This window comes from Crocuta crocuta, unplaced genomic scaffold, assembly GCF_008692635.1.
Source record: "Crocuta crocuta isolate KB4526 unplaced genomic scaffold, BGI_CrCroc_1.0 scaffold64, whole genome shotgun sequence".
NCBI lineage: Eukaryota > Metazoa > Chordata > Mammalia > Carnivora > Hyaenidae > Crocuta > Crocuta crocuta.
The window spans coordinates 10,843,680-10,863,136 of record NW_027530640.1 but is presented as its reverse complement, the minus strand read 5'-3'; the positions used below and the strand labels follow the sequence as shown (position 1 = coordinate 10,863,136).

The 19,457-nt window shown below is 40.4% G+C and overlaps 1 protein-coding gene across 1 annotated transcript in view; it reads right to left on the bottom strand.

Moving 5' to 3' along the window:
* The window catches only part of KDM3B (lysine demethylase 3B), a 58,632-nt gene that overhangs the window by 24,598 nt on the left and 14,577 nt on the right, over positions 1-19,457 (bottom strand). The window contains exons 5-11 of the mRNA XM_077768886.1: positions 18,225-18,349; positions 16,214-16,288; positions 13,251-13,850; positions 8,252-9,488; positions 7,165-7,366; positions 3,449-3,663; positions 2,601-2,753 (exon numbers count right to left, since the gene is read on the bottom strand). Coding sequence (XP_077625012.1) covers positions 2,601-2,753; positions 3,449-3,663; positions 7,165-7,366; positions 8,252-9,488; positions 13,251-13,850; positions 16,214-16,288; positions 18,225-18,349 — 2,607 coding nt within the window. The remainder of the gene's footprint in view (positions 1-2,600; positions 2,754-3,448; positions 3,664-7,164; positions 7,367-8,251; positions 9,489-13,250; positions 13,851-16,213; positions 16,289-18,224; positions 18,350-19,457) is intronic.

The following is a 19,457-nucleotide window of genomic DNA, read 5'->3' as shown; positions in this document are numbered from 1 at the left end:
TGGTTTTGGGCCTCACATTGAATTCTTTAATCCATTTTGAGTTTATTTTTGTGTACGGTCTAAGAGTGGCCCGGTTTCATTCCTTTGCATGTAGCAGTCTAGTTTTCTCAGCACCATTTACCTAAGAGACTCAAACATCTTGGTTTTTTGTTTTGTTTTTTAAGTAAACTCTATCCCCAATGTGGGGCTCAAACTCAAGACTCTGGTTCTACTGAATGAGCCAGACATTCGGCTTATTATTACTCATACCCTGATTATTCCTGATTGAATGCAGAGCTTTGTGACTTTATGTTTCAGAGTACTGGATTTTGTTGTAATCCTTTAAAGAATGTTTGATTTGAGGCTGGTGCATAGTTAAGTAACCTGCAGATCAGTTTGATCCTTCCAAGCCTTGCTTTACACTCTGTTACGGCATCTCCACAGCAGCCATTATTCGGGGACTACATTAATCCCACTGCTAAAACGTGACCCTTGTGGACTCTTATCCACTGTCTTTCCAGTCTGGCTTCTGGCAATACAAATGGTAAGTTCTGGAAATTATTCAGTCAACTGCTTTCTGGAAGTTCCTTTTTGGGCCTTATGGAGTTTCACCTCATATGTGTGCAGATCACTACATAGCCACAACTTGAGGTGATCTCTCTGCAGGCCTCTGGTGTTCTCTCTGTGCAGCTCTAATGTCTTCAGCACTGTGCCTCACTCTTCTCAGACTCTTATCTCTGTCTCAGTTCAGTGAGACTGCCAAACTGTTGTAGTTGCTCTTCCCTCTACTACAGCCTGGAAACTGCATCCAGTCAGTAAACGGGAACAACTGTAGGATTTGCCTTGTTTCTTCCCTTCTCTTAGAGATCACAGACTCACGCTGCCTACTGTCCAATGTCTAAATCCGTGGTTTCATATATTTAGACTGGTTTTCTTATTGTTTAAGGCAGGAGGGCAATTTCTTTAGAAGTTAATCTCTCATGGGGAGAAATGCAAGATCTAATTAGCTACGTAACACCTAGTACCTAGTGGATGTCAGGCCCTATGCTAACCACTTCAAGTACATTATCTCATTTAATCCTCACAACAATGCTGTGAAAGAAGTACTCATACTATCTTTGTTTTATAGATAAGGAAACTGAAGCTCTGAGGGATTTTAAGAAACTAGCCCAAGATACTACAGGTGGTGTAATAAGATGTGGAAGTAGGTTTCAAGTCCCAGGGGCATACGCTCTAAACCACTATGTTCCAGTGGTTGCACAATCTCTCTGAAGAGGGAAGAATGAGGTTAAGAGGCAAGAAGTAAGATAAAGCAAGGACACAAGGAAGCAAAAGATTTGAATAGCCTTTCTCCAAAGACAAACACAGTCAATAAGCATATGAAAAGATGGTCAACACCATTAGTCATCAGGAAAATGCAAATCAAAATCACACAATGAAATAGGGGCTACTTAATAGCCATTCTGATGGCTATAACCTAAAAGGCAGATAATAATAAGCATTGGCAAAGATATGGAAAAACTACAAGCCTTGTGCATTGCTGGTGGGATTATAAAATGATGTAGCTACTATGGAATACAATTTGGCAGTTTCTGAAAGGATTAAAAACATAGGACTGCCAATTAACACATAAATTCCACTCAAAAGAAATGAAAACCTATGTTCACACAAAACTTGTAAACAAATATTCATAATGGTACTTTTCATAACAGCTCAAAACAGACACAACCTACATGTTCATCGACTAATGAATGGTTAAGCAAAATGTAATATATCCATACAATGGAATATTATTTGGCAATACAAAAGAATGAGTTAATGATACATGGTACCACACGGATGAAGCTTTAAAACAGTATGCTAAAGTGAAAAAAGTCAGTCGCAGAAGAGCAAATATCATATGATTCATTTATATGACATGTACAGAACAGGTAAACCTACAGAGATGAGACAGTAAGAAGATTAATGGTTAACAAGGGCTGAGGAGAGGGTGAAAAGTAAGGAGTTACTGCTAAAGGGTACAACATTTCTTTTTGGAGTGATAAAAGTGAAATTTGATAGTGGAAATGGTTATACAACCTTGAGAATATACTGGAAACTTCTGAATTGTATACTTTAAAAAATATATTTTTTTTATGTTTTATTTATTTCTGGGAGAGAGAGCGAGAGACAGCGAGAGAGAGCGAGAGCGCGTAAGCAGGGGAGGGTCAGAGAGAGAGAGAGATACAGAATCTGAACAGGCTATCAGCACAGAGCCCTACGCGGGGCTCAAACCCATGAACTGTGAGATCATGACCTGAGCCAAAGTCAGACGCTTAACCGACTGAGCCACCCCGGCACCCTGAATTGTATACTTTAAAAGGGTGAACTTTATGGCATGTGAATTATATCTCAATAAAGACGTTACTAAAAAAAAAATAAGTGAAATGAAGATGAACCATTCTTAGATTGTTTTAGTGTTCCCAGTTAGGCTGGAATATTGGAAACCATAAGGCCTCACAATGCAACAAAAATGAGTGAAGCTAAGCAGCTAAGTGAGGGCACAAACCCATTCTTGCTTCAAGTCCCATACCTCCAATGACAGGTTACCTTTAGAACTGAACAGGACAATATTTGCTCACCACTGCGCGGACGGCTTTTTCTGAGCCTGTAACAGTCAAGGCAGACCCCAAATCCACATTTGCGACAAACCCAGTGGATGTTGAAGAGAGTTGTTTCACATACATCACACATCTCCCGCACACCACGCACTGCTCGCTTCCATGCCACTTTCTCTGGTGGAAAGAGGAAGAGGATATTGTTGGCATTGATCATCCTGAGTAACAGCAAAAGACCACAGATCCACTGAGTGCTCCTCAAACTGTTTTGTCCAGCAATAAAACTCAAAGATGCAAGAAGTTAGCGTTTCTATAAATATAAGAGAAACAAAATAGATGGAATTGTTAATATTTCTAAACAAGTGTCAACGATAGATATTTATGCCACGTGTTGTTACCTAAGATATTGTAAAAATTTCAATGTAGGGGAGCCTGAAATAAAAGGATTCTTTACTTGAAATGTAGAGTTTAATGTCTTGAGAGAATTTTCCTTGGTGTAGAAATAGGGTACAGTATCTCACAGACCTGGAAACATCATAAATGTCTGAATAACTGCGGGTTCTAGGTGTGAAACATTGTACCCACTAGCACTCCATCTACTCACAAGCCATATAATATCACTTACTAATACAAATAGGTTCAAAGCAAACTGAAAATATTCAGAGTGACCCAAACCCAGACAGAGATCAGGGAAGGAATAATGTCTGCTGGATACAGTGAGAGTCTCAGCTCCTTAGTTTGCTACAAAGAGAAGTCTTATCAGTCTTAATTTGTCCACAGAGAATGCCATTTGTCACTCCTTCTACTCCCATGACGTAAAAGAAAAGCTCCCAAGTAGGAGTGCCTGGAAAACATGGAAGAGGGTGTCTTACGGTGTGGCTCTACCATCATCATGGCCTCTTTCTCTGACATCACGAGCTGGCAGAACTGGTCCCCAACGTTGGCCAGGATGTATTTTGAGGTTTCTAGGTCTATTCCTTCTGCAAGGGAGGAAGAGGGAATCCATAGATTCATGGCATCAGGGTCACTTTGCTGGGGACTCAGAAACCCCTCTACACGGAGTACTCCCTTTCGAGTGAAGATCAACCTGAGACAGGAAGGCAGACAATCAAATATATGGTAAATAGCAGCCATACAAAATAAAACACACCTGAAACCTTAGGATCCAAAAAAATTAAAAAGCCTTAAAAGGCATCAGAGTGCATTAAGAATTTACACCCTAGGTGGCACCTGGCTGGCTCAGTCAGAAAAGCATGTGACTCTTGATCTTGGGTTTATGAGTTCCATCCCCACATTGGGTGTAGACAGATTTAAAAAAGAAAAAAAATTAAGTCTATTCATTTGAGAGAGAGAGAACATGAAAGGGATAGGGGCAGAGACAGGGAGACACAGAATCCCAAGGAGGCTCTGTGCTGATGCAAGGCTTGATCTCATGAGCTGTGAGATCCTGACCTGAGCCAAGATCAACAGTCGGATGCTTAACTGGCTGAGCCATCCAGGTGCCCCTCCAAATTTTGTTTAAAAACTAATTTTCATCCTATTTGACCAACACAGTATCCATTCTCTGAAATAGTAGAAAGGCTTATTATTAATACTTAATATGTCTGGGTTCTTTAAAAAGCTGTGTCCAGAAATGCCTTTCAGTTTCTCTATTCACTTGATCCACATGTGCACCTACACCATGGAACATGACCAGAGAAAAAGAGCCAAGCTCACTGTCACATTTGAAATTCATGTCTACCTATGTCAGGTGAGCCCTTCATGTTGCCTTCCAGTTACAATAGTTTCCTGGTGCACCCCCTCTCCTAGATACCTGTTTTGTACCTTCTTTCTTTTCTAAACTCCAATATAATTCTCTCATAAGATCTTGCTACATATTCCATGGAGAAAATACAAGGAGCCAGAAGAGATGTCCTGCAAGTTCCCATCACTATACTACGATGCCTTCCAGCAACTGGGCCCATGTTTCATCTGACCTGCAGCTGCTAGAAATGAACCAGGATCCCAGCGCAAGACCAATTTCTCCACCTATGCTCTATCTACATCCTCTCCTGTCACATAGGCAGCCCTCCACATAATCTCTCTTCTACATCATCTATCTTCCTCTCTACTGAATCTTTCTTATATTTGAACTTGCTATCTTGAAAATCCTTTAAAAATTTTCTATCTCAAAAATCCTCTCAATCCACACCCTCTTCCATTTATCTGCTTGTAAGAGCCATGTTTCTTGACCAGGTTGTCTATACTGATTGTTATCAGTTCCTCTTCCCTTGTATTTTTTCCTATTCCACCCCAATCAGGCTTTTCCTCACCAACATACCAGAGCTGTTTTTGACAAGGTCATTACCTCTTGTTAAATCCAACAGTAGCTTTTAGTTCTCATTTGACCTGGCCCAATCCCCAGTGTTTGCCAGAGTTCATTATTTCTTCTTGGAAATACTTTCTTCATTTGCCTTCCAGGATACTTCACTGTTCTTTCTCAGCTGCCTTTACTAGCTCCTCCTCATCTTTCCCACCTGTCAATGTGGGAGAACTCCAGGATTCGGTCCTAGGAATGCTTTTCTTCTCTGTCTACACTTGGAAGTCCTTCAGTGATCTCAATTAGACTCAAACCTTTAAATACCTGGTGACATCCAAATTTTTAATCTGCCTGCACTTTCCCCCTCAAATCTAGAGTTGAATATTTAGCTTCCCTTTCAACCTCTCCATCTAGAAATCTTTTTTTGTTTTAAGTTTATTCATTTATTTTTTTGGAGACAGAGAGCAGAGGATGGGGAGAGGACGGAGAGAGAGAGGATCCTAAGCAGGCTGTGCACTGTCAGCACGGAGCCCGATGTGGGACCCGAACCCATGAACTGAAATCAAGAATCAGACACTCAACTGACAGAACCACTCAGGTGCCCCTCAATCTAGAAACCTAATAGGCATCTCAAATTTCACATGCCCAAGTTAAAAGTTCCCATTTTCTTCCCCAAACCTGCTTTTCCCTAAGAAATCTCCTTATCAGTAAATGGCAATTCCATTTTTCCAGTTTTCAGGTCAAAAGCTTAGAATCCATTTCTCCTTTCATACTCCATGTCTAATTCATCAGAAAATCATGTGAGTTCTACCTTCAAAATAGATCCTTAATCCAACTGGACTCATCACTTCCATCACTAAGCCACTGTCATTCTCACCTGGATAATTCCAACAGCCTCCTAATTTCTCTGTTGTTTCTGCCTTTGCCTCAGTATAATCTATCCTCAAGAAGGTAGTCAAAGTGACCCTTTAAATCATTCCTCAGTGTCACTCATCAACTAAAAACCTCCAATGTCTTCTTATTCAGCACAAAAGCCAAGGCCCTCAGAGTAGTCCTTTAAAATATGGACCCATCATTAACTCTGTGACCTCAATTCACCCACCCTCACTCTGTACTTAGCCACCCTAGGTACATAAACACACCAGGAATATTCCAGCCTCAGGACAGCAGTCCTTGTGCCTTCTACCTGGAAAACTTGTCTCCGGGAAAAATGTGTGGTCCACTCCCTCACCTCCTTCAGGTCCTTACTCAAATCTCACTTTCTCAAGTCATCCTATTTAACTACAGCCTCTCAAGGAATGCCTGGGTGTTTCAGTCGGTTGAGTATCTGACTTTGGCTCAGGTTGTCATCTCATGGTTCGTGAGTTCAAGCCCTGCACTGGGCTCACTGCTATCAGCCCACAGCCTGCTTTGGATCCTCTGTCTGCCCCTTTCTCTGCCTCTCCCTCGCATGCGCTCTCTCTCTCAAAAAAACACAAATAAACAAGCCCCACTAAACTGTAGCCTTTCTAACCTCCCCACAGTTCAATCCTCTTTCCTATCTTTATTTGTCTCTTATTATCAGCTAACATGCCATAACTTTAATCTCTTTTCCTTATTTATTGTCTGCCTTCTCAGCAAACTTTTTAAGGGCTGGATTTTTATGGTTTTATACACTGTTTAATCCTCAATGTCCACAACAGCGACTGGCACACAGTACATGTTCAGTAAACACTTGCAGAATAAGTGAAGCTACACTATGTGGATAAACCATTTGGATTTCTGTATTTTAAAAATTAAGAATTCTTGGAGATTATTTAGAAGAAATTCTTCTTCTAAGTTTATCATGCAGAAAAAAGTGACTATCTACTGTTTGGTAAAAGCAGGGGATACTCCCAGGATTTTCATTAGTTATGTCTGTTTCAAAGACACTTCATAGTATCTCCTTATCTTACTTCCCCTTCTCTCTGAGACTCAAGTAACTCTGGCACCAAAGAGTTATAAAGGGTCAGACACATCCATAATACAAAATGGCATCCTTCTGCTTGTACCACTGGTTTCACATGGAATCCAAATTAGGAATAACTCAATGTAGTTCAGGGACCAGAGGCTGAGGCTGTTCAATTCCTTAAGGACAAAGCCACAAGTCACTTCACAATCCAAACAAGTGAATGGCTACTATGGACAAAGCCTCAGTAGGCTCTAAGAGCAAACAGGTTAAGGAAAACAAGGAAAAGATCTGACATATGCTTACAGATTCAGACAGTGGGAGGTGCGTATCACTAATGGAAACTGGGAAGGAGACAGTACCTCCGGAAGTGAAAGAAGCGGCAGGCCACAGTGGAATCATCTTGTTCCTGTTCCTTAAACTTCCGATACCGTTCCAGGCGGCACTCCCGACACTTGTGCAGGTGAGGGGCTACATTGATGCATGACCCATCCTGCAAGAAGGGCTCTCCGGACTGCTTCAGCTTCTTCACTTTGCTCACATCTTTCAGCACTGACTGGCCAACTGTAGCAAGGGAAGGTGAAACGGTTGGTCATGAATGGTATTAATGAGATCCAACAACATGATCCTCTTGGGGATGAATTCTTGTCCTGACCCGGGTCACTGCTCCTTGCCATGGCTGGGCTTGTGCTCATCATGTCTAGCCTTGACAGAAAGGGAGGGAGCCAAGAGGCTTCAACAGGAAGCTAAGGACCATGGGAAATTTGTAGGCATTGCCCCATTACAGGAAACAACTCTGGTATGGGTGAGGAAAACCCAAGAAGGTAGAAGGTAGCCAATTGCCTCTAGCCTCTCAGGATATGACTGTTCTATTAATCATAGACTGTTGGGCCCCCATGGTATCAATTCTTAATGAAAACAGTTATAGACACTTGCCCTTACACAGTTCTGAGCTATAAGCTCACAGCATAGGAGTTAATGGCTTTTGGAAGAAGTGTTAAAACCTTATATATCTAACAGAGAAAAGCAAATCTGAGCGGTGATTCTTTTTGCCTAAGTCTATGAAAGGCTGCTATATGAGAACAGAGTCCAGTACTCAGTAACTCCTCTAATGTAAATTAAAGAGGATGGGCCAAAGCGAAGTAGAAAGTGATAAGAAAAACACCAGGAAAGAACTCTTGACTGAAAGGCATACAGGGATCTTCCCTTTCCCTGTTCTCATTATACAGGTAGATATCCCTCTCACATACATACAGTACTGGGGTTAGATGCAATCCTGCCCTGAACCAACAGGTCTGATGAGGGGCCTCTAATGGGCCCTTTTGGCCATGTTATTCTATATGATTATGGAACTTTCCATCAAAGAAAGGGCTTCTGCTACTCAAGAGCACAACAGGCATCCGAGGCTAGTGCTAGAGCCAAGCCCATGAATAAGCCCAGTAAGATCACCTTTCAGGGGCGCGGTCCGTGGCCGGCCCTTTGGGGCCTGCTTCCCTTTGCCTTTGCCCAGCAATAGCTCAGCACTGCGCTCCCCATTGGGGCCCAGTTTCCCCATCAGGTGCTCTGGAATCCCCTTCAGGCCAGTCTTGGCCTGCAGCTGCTCCTCAGAGTCGCTCAAATCTGATAGGTCACTGTTGGTACTGGAGTCCGAGTCCTGTCTACAAGCCAAGCTTCGCTCATCCAGTGAGAACCTTTTCACAGCTTCAAAAGGAGCTTTGTTCTCCTGTGAAAAATCTGCTGGGGAGGACAGAAAGCTGCCTGAGTGCCTGCCAAAGACGTTACTAAAGGTTTTGAGGAGGGGATTGTCCTGTTGCCCAGGCCCCACAGTTGGCCTCTCCTCCGTGGGGCTGGAGGAGAGAGTAGGCATCTCAATGGGTTGGGTGAGGCTGCTGGTGGGTGAACTGGAGCGGCCATTCCCCATGGCTGATAGGCTTGGACCCCCGGTGGTAAGAGCTGAGCCCAGAACACCAGACACCAGTTTGGAGGAGTCAGTTGTGATGAAGAGGGTTTTCTTCTTTGCTAAAGATGCTGAATCTGTAGAAGAGTGAGCCTCGGGCCAGCTGGGTGCTGCCTTAGAGGTGACAGTGGTAGCAGAGGAAGAGCTACCTGATGCCTGAGATACAAAGCTGCTGAAAGGGCTATGTTCAACCTTCTCCACAAATGCCAGGAAAGGATTAGAGGGCTCTTCTCGGGATAGTTTAGGGGGCTGTAAAAATAGATTTTCATGACTCTCTGGGGTGCGGGCATTTAGGAGGCTCCGTGGGAAGGCTGGCGTGAGGGTGGGCATGGACTCTGCAGGCATCTTCCGGTCCACAGAGCTGCCAGCCTTAGAGCCTGATTTAGTGTCTGCTCCAAGAGCGGATCTACCTTTACACAGGCTCTCAAGGCTTTGTTTGAATGAGTCTCGACTGGAGGAATCATCAGCCAAACTTTCTGAAACGGTAGTGAAGTAGTTACTGGTGGGTAAAGTTTGGGACATGCATTGAAAAAACAAATTTTTGGAGAGATCGGAGTCTTTCTGAGACTCTGGTGCAGAGCTACAGCCAAAAGAAAAACCCAAAGGTTTGTTCTCTGTGGCTAGAACCCCATTGGACTGGCTCCTTCCACTTCCAAAAGTCAAAGGCTGTGATGAACTTGGGAGAGATGCTCCAAATCCAGAAGAGGCCAGAACAGTATTTCTTGAATTCTGAAAAGAAGGTAGCCTGAATTAGTAATTCTAGTTTCTCTTGACAACCTTACCACCTCTTTCCTGGACCTAGGCCAACATTTCTTGTGGGTCGAATCAACTTTTCTCTCCTACAATTCCATGAAAATTGCTCTTGTAACTAGATTTCACCAGCATTAGGGATGAAACCTGCCACAGACCAGAGAGAGGGCTTCTTTAAAAAGGTGAACTAGAGATAGAAGGATGTCACTCATCCTGCTACTCCCCTGGTTGTTAGCCAACTGGCTGTCACAGCACTAGGAAGCTGCGTAGGATTCTCAGTTTCTATTTGGAAATGAAGACTCTACCAGGAATTGGAGAAAAGGATTCCTGAACAGACAGATATCAGCTTTTACTTTGAAATGTACCTAGCGACCCTGTAATATTAATCTCTCTCAATGACCTTAGCTACTGTCAGAGTTTTGATTTACTTAAACTAACCGCTCATCTTACAAAAGTGACTTCTGCACCATAACAATCCCATTGTACATTAAGGAAAAATATTCTCTTTCTTACTCTGAAACTCCCCAAAATGGACCCTTTTAGAATTTGGCCATTTATTTATGGGTCCGAATCAACGTAAAGGTTGAGTATCTATTTCAATTAAAGTGAGACCTAAAGCTGTTAAATTATCAGGGTATCTGGGTGACTCAGTCAGTTAAGCATCTGACTTCACCTCAGGTTAAGATCTCATGGTCCGTGAGTTTAAGCCCCGTGTTAAACTCTGTGCTGACAGCTCGGAGGCTGCAGCCTGCTTCAGATTCTGTGTCTCCTGTCTCTCTGCCCCTCCCCCATCCATGTGCGCACATGCGCGCGTGCTCTCTCTCTCTCTCTCTCTCTCAAAAAAAAAAAACATTAAGAAAAAAGATGTTAAATTATAGAAAACACACTCATTACTGAACCTTTTGTTATCATTAGGATCTAACAAACCTCTAAACAGGAAAAGTGTAGATACAGATACACCTACCAAACAAAAGCATTCAGCTTAACAAATTAGAGAATGAAAAAATATTTTCCTTTTTTTCACCTTGAAAATGTTAACTTATGCATGTAAATAAAAGGTGTGTGCATACGAAGGGGAGGATCACTTTCATATATATTATACAAACAGGGAAACATCCATCTACATCCATGTGGGTCTGAACATTTAAAATCAAACTTCAGGTAGTAGTAGTAGGATATCACTAAACATTCATTTTATTACACAGCAAACAGTGGCTTCAAGCAACACATATACTAAAATACGGCAAATAAAAATTATTCTAAGAGTGCTTAACGTATATGGGGTTTCCTTCTGGGGTGATGAAAATTTCTGGAACTAGAAAGTGGTGATGTTTGTGTAACACTGTGGATGTACTAAATACCGCAGTATTTTAACATTTTAATGATTAAAATAGTAAACTTAATGGTTATTACTTTCCACATGAAAAAAATTTATTCCATATAAATAAAAGGGTTATTGTTCAAAACGAGGGGTCTGTGTGTTAATTTACTTAAGTTAGTCATTAAATATGCAACAAAGAGCCTACATTAGGACTTTCCTTGAGGGCGGCATAGAGGCATGAGAACCAGGTATGCCACCTATAGCTTGCCTCTAGTTGACATTTGCCACAGAGGCGGTTTCAGGGCATTTTAGAGTTAAAAACTTAAAGTTTATTATCCATATATATATATTTTTAAGGTAAACTACCTTAGTCAAACTCACGAACCGGAGATCAAGAGTCACATGCTCTACCACCAACTGAGCCAGCCAGGCACCCTCTTATTCCTTTTTTTTTTTTTCCTTCCCACTAATCAACTACTACTGACTTAAACCCCCTTCCAACTAAAAAGAAGAGAATAGAAAGACACAGCCCTAGGGACTATCTGTTGTTTCATTAGTAGAATTTGGCCAGGAGCCTTGACACCTGCATGACTCCAAGGATCCAACATGGGTAGCTAAGGTTTCACTACTAAAGTTACCCTTTAAAAATAAATATACACATGAATGAAAAATAACTTGGATGGTCTTTCATTTTTCTTCACATGATTAAATTCTAAATCCTTTTCTTACAAGAAAGTGATGACAAATTGATTTCAACTTAATTTTTAGGGCAAGAAATTTCCTGGGGGCTATGTCCCTATTTTAGATTTGATACCATAATGAAACTTCCTTTTTTGTACTTTTAAATCGTATCCCAAGAGAATACCTAGGCTGACACATTACCAAAATCACTGATACAGTCACAGAAACTCCTCCAACCTATTTGGAAAATGCCCTTTGAATCCACATTTCTTCTAGTCAGCTTTGCGACCCCGAGAATAACAGCATTCAGTGGATCTCTTCTAGCAGGAGAGGATCTCCTCTACTTTGTAACTCCCCTTTACATCTACACTGTCTTTGACACGAAGTGGATTTTAATTAGTTTGAGCAAAATAATGACTTACACACAGTGGAAATCCACTTAAGAGCCTCACCTAATTCTCTTGGGAATCCTGGTCAACTAACAGAAGACAAACCATTTATCAGAATGAAATCTGCATTTACAGCCCTTCTCTTCTGCCTGGACATTTCACCTCCCTCCCCATCCCTGCACACTAGGGAGTCACAAATCACATTTGCTAGGAGGGGGAGAACTCAGATGAAATGTATATGCCATGTTTTATCTGGCATTGTTATGCCTAAAATAATTCCATCTTAAGATGTGAGCTCCTTCACATACGGATTTTAATTCCTTGCCTTTAATATACAGTACTTAGCACACAGTAGTTTCTTGACATAATTTAAATAATCATATAGTATTTTGTTTTTGTATTTCATATTCTAGCTTGAAGAAACAGCCAGTTAAAAAAAAATTAGTATCATAAATCATCTTTGCTGTATAAAATAAAAGTTAAAAGACTGAGAAAAGATCTTGATATGGTTTCAAATTTAACTTGTATTTTTTTAAAAGCTTATCTGTCTATCTATCTATCTATCTATCTTTAAGTAGGCTTCATGCCCAGTACAGAGCCCAATGTGGGGCCTGAACTCAGAACCCTGAGATCAAGACCTGAGTTCAGATTAATAGTGGGACACTTAACCGAGTGAGCTATCCAGGTGCCCTGATGTTAACTTTTATTTAACAGAATAAATACTGTTCCATTTCAGCAACAGTACATGCAAATCAGATAAAGAACATAGTAGATTAGCTACTACTGTGATTAATTCCATCAAATTTTATAGGTAAGTCTTAAAAAGATTAAGTCAGAAAACAAAACAAAACAAACCCCTTTTATAGACATATCAAATCATGGAAAGAAGCCCAGCCTCAAAGGAGAATATCATAGAAAATGATGAACTAAAAATGGGATGGTAATAGTTGCTCTCACATAGCCTTAATTATAGTTTCACTGTTACCAACACTGTAATTCATTAACCTTGCCTCTCATAGGCCTGGCAGAGGCTCAACCACTATGCGAACTAAATAGATAATTGAATTAAAAAGATTCCCCATCAGATCTATTTTAACATCTCATTAAATTGGGTTTTATAATCAGTTTTTGATTAGTGCAATTGTTCGGGTGACTTTTAGGACCTGATAAACTTATTAAAATATACACATTTGCCCAATGAGCAGTAAAGGACTGTTCAGAGCACAATTTAGAACATCGCAAAAATACTTCCTTCCCTGTGGCATTTTAGATGCTTTTTAGTGTGTTAACAATAAAGTAGGGTAAAAGAATGAACCCAAATCTTACAAATCTGCCCCTGAAACAACTCACCTCTCCCGGGACCTGTAACCGGCTGCCTTTCTGTTTTTCCGGCCCAGTCCCTGTTGCAAGGCCAGTGTCTGAGATCCTCACCGTGGTTGGGGTGGAGCTGGCGGTAGTGACCACAGCTGCTGAAGCCACCATGCCCTGGCCAACTTGTTCCAGTGTTTTTCCTGCCTCTTTGTTTTCGGCTCCACCCACCTCTGGGGCCAAAGGTGTCTGACCTGTGGCTGCAGAATATGGAGTGAAAGGTACAGGTGTGTCCCCACCTACAGGTTCATCCTGTACCACCAGAGTCCTGCCGTTTTCTTTGGTGTAAGTGGCAAAGCGAATGTTGCGGTTAATCTGGGGGACAAATGTAGTCGGTGGCTGCTTGGCTCTCTGATCCAGCCCTGGCTCTCCACTGGCATTCCCTCCTTTCCAGGGCCCTCGGCTCGCCTCACCTCCATCGCTCCCATTACTGTCTACTTCACCCCTGTCTCCTTTTAATTTCTTTGATGCAGGGTCACACCCAGAGTCCGAAGCACTTTTCCTCCTCCGGCCATCTTTCCCCTCTATGCTCTCTCTCTTCTTCTTTCCTTTGGAAGATTTTACTGCTTTTAACGTACCCCCCTACAAAACAAAATTCAAGAAAGATTTATTACAAGGAACCTTCCATCCTGTGAAAACCATAAACCATTAGCTCTTTCCCATCTCTAGAAGCAGACAATCAAAGCAGGCAGATTGCTACATTCCAATGCCAGCTCTAAGACATCCCTTTAGTCAGAAAGCTCCAATCTTCCTGTGACTCAATTTACACACATATTCAAGATAAGAGTTACTAAAAGATAACTCACTTAGCAAACCCTCCCCTTAAATTCAATGCTTCCTCAAACGGACTGTTTTGAGGGCTTTAAAAATTTGTGGTATTTCTTTTATAAAATAAGACTGCTATTGCCAGGCTGGGAGCTCATTTGCCCCTTGATGAAAAAAAATCTTTCTTTCATATTTTTTCCTTGTTTGCCTGACAATGGCATTTCAAGTGTTGAAATATAAAATCTCCTTTATCCAGAAGTCACTAAAAAACTGGTGACAACTTAACAATCAAAGACTAACAGTGGTGACTCTGTGACCAGAGGAAAAGTGAGCCCAACAAACAAATGTGGATTGCTCTTGTGGACACTATAAATAGTCAAACAATCTCCAGAACTTATTTCAAAATTTTAAACAAAGGAAAACAAAAAAAGCAGGCTACCAAAGACGATACAGCCAAATCCCACAGCTCTTCCAATAATTTCAGCCTATTTCATGAAATCTTATGCCATATTTGAGAGGCCCAACAAGCTTAAAAGATAGAAGATTAGGAGACACAATTCCTATCTCTGAATAAACTCCTCCCCTGACAAAGGCATGGGGAAAGGGGCTAAGAACACAGTTACCATTCTTTCAAGCAATCTTTGTGCAGCAAGAATTTACGTCTAAAATATTCTTAGAATGGTATCCCACCATGAAGCAATGGTATTGTTTTGTTGTTGTTGTTTAGGTTTATTCAGTTAACTTTCAGATAGTTTTACTCAAATAACATGTGTTGGGCTGGCAATAAGCTAGTGATACGTAGTTATTTAGCCATTAACATTTACCAACTTCATCAAACTACTCTTACTGCCTTTGAATATAGATTCTGTGGGCAGATCTGTATTTTTGTTGTAACCATTATTATAGTTATAACTGTAACTTCTGCAAGTTTTATATTTCTTCTTGCCAGTTCTAGCTTCTGTATTCTCTCTCATTTCTGCTGCCTTCATTTCCATTTTTTCTCCCTTAATTTCCTTTTATAGCTCTTAACCAAACTCGAGATTTACTCCTGTTCCCCCCATACTATTGGTAATCTGCTGGTGAAACCACAGATCTCACCACTAACACATCGAGCCAAGTTGCTGATCTTGGCTCATAGCAACTTCCCTGAACTTATGTGTATGTCCTACTTGACAGTGAGCTGCTCACAAGTGAGTAGATACTGAGACCAATAGTCTCCAGCTATATCTGACCAACTGAATAGTGACTAGCATATTAAGTAGTACTTAATGAATGAATGAAATAAGGGAGGGAATAAAAATGGGCCCAACACACCATCAAAGTAAAAGGTGTTTTCAGTCATGTAAATAGTCAGAAGACATATCCTACTTGAGGCAATATAATAGATAGTAAAGAGCTATTGAATTCAACCCTGATTCTTCTTTTCCTAATTTGATCTTGTTATATCAAGTCAAGAATGACTGGATAAAGATGAGAAGAACTCTATACTTACTTAGCAGGACTGGCCAAGACAGCAATATTACAGAGATGCTAAGAGACTGAGAAATATATGGATAGATGGCTGTCATAGTCAATGTCTTACTGAAGAAAATTCACACAGGATTCCTTGATTGATTAAGGCACTGATTTTTTATGTACCTTTATTTGGGTTATGATAATTCTGAATGAACCAAGAGCCTGGTTCACAGTAATTATGGAGTAATCCACTGTGTGCTGAGCACTGACCTAGGCACCTGTTTGATTTGAGTTTTCTTGGGATACAAAATTTCAGACTTCTTGGGAGCTCACTACCACCTAATGGAAAGAAAAAGTGGATGCAGCTTTTCCATTTCTTATTACTGGATAGATTATAAATATTACTACAGGTTATTACAGTTTTAACTGTCTAGTGTATCTTTTAAAGATATCTGTCCTGAATGAATGTAAAAAGAAATAGTTTTGCTATGCATTTTAAAAATGCTAAGCAAAATAGCCATGCTTAAAAGAGTTTTCTTAGACTACATCTCCTGCTTGAGACTATATTTCCCTTAAGTTGAAAAGACTGTGGTGAGAGTAAAAAATGTATAATGGCCAGAGTGGAAACCCAAAGGGCACCCATGGATAACACACACATGAGGAATCTGCATAACAAGATAAAGAAAGTTCATGAGTCTGCTCAGAGATTCATTCGATTACTGTACCTCGCTCTGAGTAGTTGAATTATCCATCAGCATCACATGGATCAGTCTGGGATCTACGGACTTGATCTCACCACTCTAGAGTAGAAGAAGGATAGCAGAAAATATGAAAAAGGGGTGGAAAAAAGGTTTAAGCCTTGTCCAAAGACATAATTATGTATTTTTCTAATCCATGTAATTATCTCTGTTTCTTTCCCCCAAGAGAATGAAAGCTCCATGAAAACAGGGATCTCTACGATCTCAGTCACTGCCAGAATAACAACATCCAAAACAAGGTCTAGAATACAGTAAGCACTCAAATATTTGGTTAATGAATGAATGAAAGAATTGAGTTCAATGACCAAGTGTCTCTTTTAGAGACATGAATTTCAAATTCTACATCTCTAAAATCTTCCTATTCTGTACATATCAAAAAGTAAAAACCTACAGTACCAAAAGTTATTAAAGGAACCACTCTACTAATAAAGAATAAAAGCATTAGGGAGCAGACAATTTAAAAGACAGTGTCAGACCTAATTCACATATTCTATGATCTAAAATATTATATACCTAAAAACTTACTCTAATAAATAATGTGATGCAGTATGTAATCATATCTGTTCAAGGATATTCACTGAAGCATTATTTGTATTACTGAAAATAATGGCAATGATTTAAATGTCCACCAATTTTAGATTGAATTTGTTATGACATATCCATTCAGTGGAACATCTATTTTAATAAGGATGAGACAAATTTCTATGTATGTTTACACAGAAAGATGTTGATAATCTACAGTTAAGTAAAAAAGGTTAATTATAGAACTATATGTATTGTATAATCCCATTTGTTAATAAAGTATGGTTCATATACATATCACATAAATATATAGCATGTAAACATTACACATACACACACAGAGAAGATATTTGGAAGAATATAGAAAATACATACCAAACTGTTAATGGCAGTTACCAGTGAGGGGAGTGATATTTGCCTGGAGAGGGCAGCTTCCAATATCTACTTTATATATGTGTATTTTTGGANGGCGGGGGAGACAAAGAATCCAAAGCAGGCTTCAGGCTCTGAGCTGTCAACAGAGAGCCCAACGTGTGGCTCGAACTCACAAATCGGGAGATCATGACCTGAGCCAAGTTGGACGCTTAACTGACCAAGCCACCCAGGCACCCCTAAAATGAAAATTAGTAATTTTTTTTAAAACTCAGTAAGTAATTAAGTAAAAATCATTTATGCTTACATTACATGTGGCTGCTAAGAGCAACTCTGAAACCAATTCAAAGATAAATACATTTATGTTTGCCTCAAAACACTCATCTGGGGCACCTGGGTGGCTGTCGGTCAAGCCCGTCCAACCTCAACTCAGGTCATGATCTTGCAGTTCAAGACCCACATCGAGCTCTGTGCTGACAACTCAGAGCCTGGAGCCTGCTTCAAATTCTGTGTCTCCTTCTTCCTCACTCCCCCTCCCTGGCTCACACATATACTCTCTCTCTCTCTCAAAAAAAAAAAAAAAAATCCATTCATCTATTGTTTTTCTTAGACAATTCTCCAGGTATCTCTAGATACTGTTTATGTTTTGTTTTTTAATTTACTTCATTAGAAACAACGCATTTTTTCACCACTCAAGGGGGAGTGGCATAAGTATTACAGAAGCAAATGCTAACTGACCAGATTTTAAACTACCAACCTTTATGGATATGATAAAATGATGATAATACCACTTCACATTTTTACACTGTTTTACAGAGTGCAAAGCAGGTTCAAATCTATTATCTCAGTTCCCAAAACAGTGTTGAAGTGGGGCTGGGGGATTACCTAATTATCTCTTAATTTTCAAATGAGAACAATGAGGTTAAGAAAGTTGAATAGCCTTTCTCAAGGTCATACAGTCATTAAGTGAAAGAGCTGGAGACAGAACCCAAGTTTTCTTACATAGTGCTAAATGCTCCCTTTCTCTACACCACCCTCTGTAAGGGGATGGATGAATCTTAGAGGAAATAACCCGAAACCTCACCTCAGTTACAGAAACCTCCATAAGACGGGTGATGGAGTCTTGATGGCTTACAACACCACAAAGCCAACTTTCTTCCCCCTCTGGCTGGTATACTTTGACCCTGTGACCTTGAACACTGTAGGGACCTACAGGAGAGATAAGTCAGTACTGAAAATATTTGGCTAAGCTATAATTCATGGTTGTTTCTAAAAGCAGAAGGAAAACTATGGTGTAAGTATTTAGCACCTTCAGTTCTCCTGTATGGAGTTGAATAAATGAACAATTTTAGATTTACCATATTAAGCAACTTAAAAACAAAACATAAATAAATTTTCTCATGGTCTTTGTAAATTCTATTTGGAGATTCTGTAGCATCTCCCAGATATGATTTCATCTTATCTCAATCTTCCAATTCTAGAAGGAATAGAAGGAAGACAAAACTTACAAATAAAAACTACAGGTAGTAAGAAAATTTATTAGACATCTCATCTGACATACACATAATAAAAAATGGGAGGTCAGTGGGGTACCTGGGTAGCCCAGTTGGTTGAGTGTCCACCTTTTCATTTCAGCTAGGTCATGATCTCACAGTTCATGGGATCAAGCCCCATGAATAGCTCTGTGCTAATAGTGCGGAATTTGCCTGAGATTCTCTCTCTCTGCCTCTCCATATGGCTGGCGCACTCTTTCTCTTTCTCCAAATAAATAAAAATTTAAAAAAAAAAAAGGTCAGTAAGTTGACTATACTATTTTGTTAAGTGACCATGGGAATGTTAGATAACCATCTACCCTCTGCTGACTTATATATTTTTTTTAAACATTTTTTAAAAATATTTATTTCTGAGAGAGAGACACACACAATGTGAACAGGGGAGGGTCAGAGAGAGAGGGAGACACAGAATCCGAAGCAGGCTTCAGGCTCTGAGCCAGCTGTTAGCACAGAGCTCGATGCGGGGCTCAAACCTACGAACTGTGAGATCATGACCTGAGTCGAAGTCGGACACTTAACTGACTGAGCCACCCAGGCGCCCCTACCCTCTGCTGACTTATAACAGCAATAAGTGGAGAGTTCAATTTATGAGGTTTCCAGCCTCTGCACTAATAATAGTCTGAACAAATATAGCACCTGTCTTTCTGGGAACACAGAGTTTTAAGGATATTACTTTATCAGCAGGTAATATTACCCTGCAATTGCAGTTGGCCCTCTAAAAACAGTTTCTCTCCTCTGCATTATCTCATACATTTGAGACTATA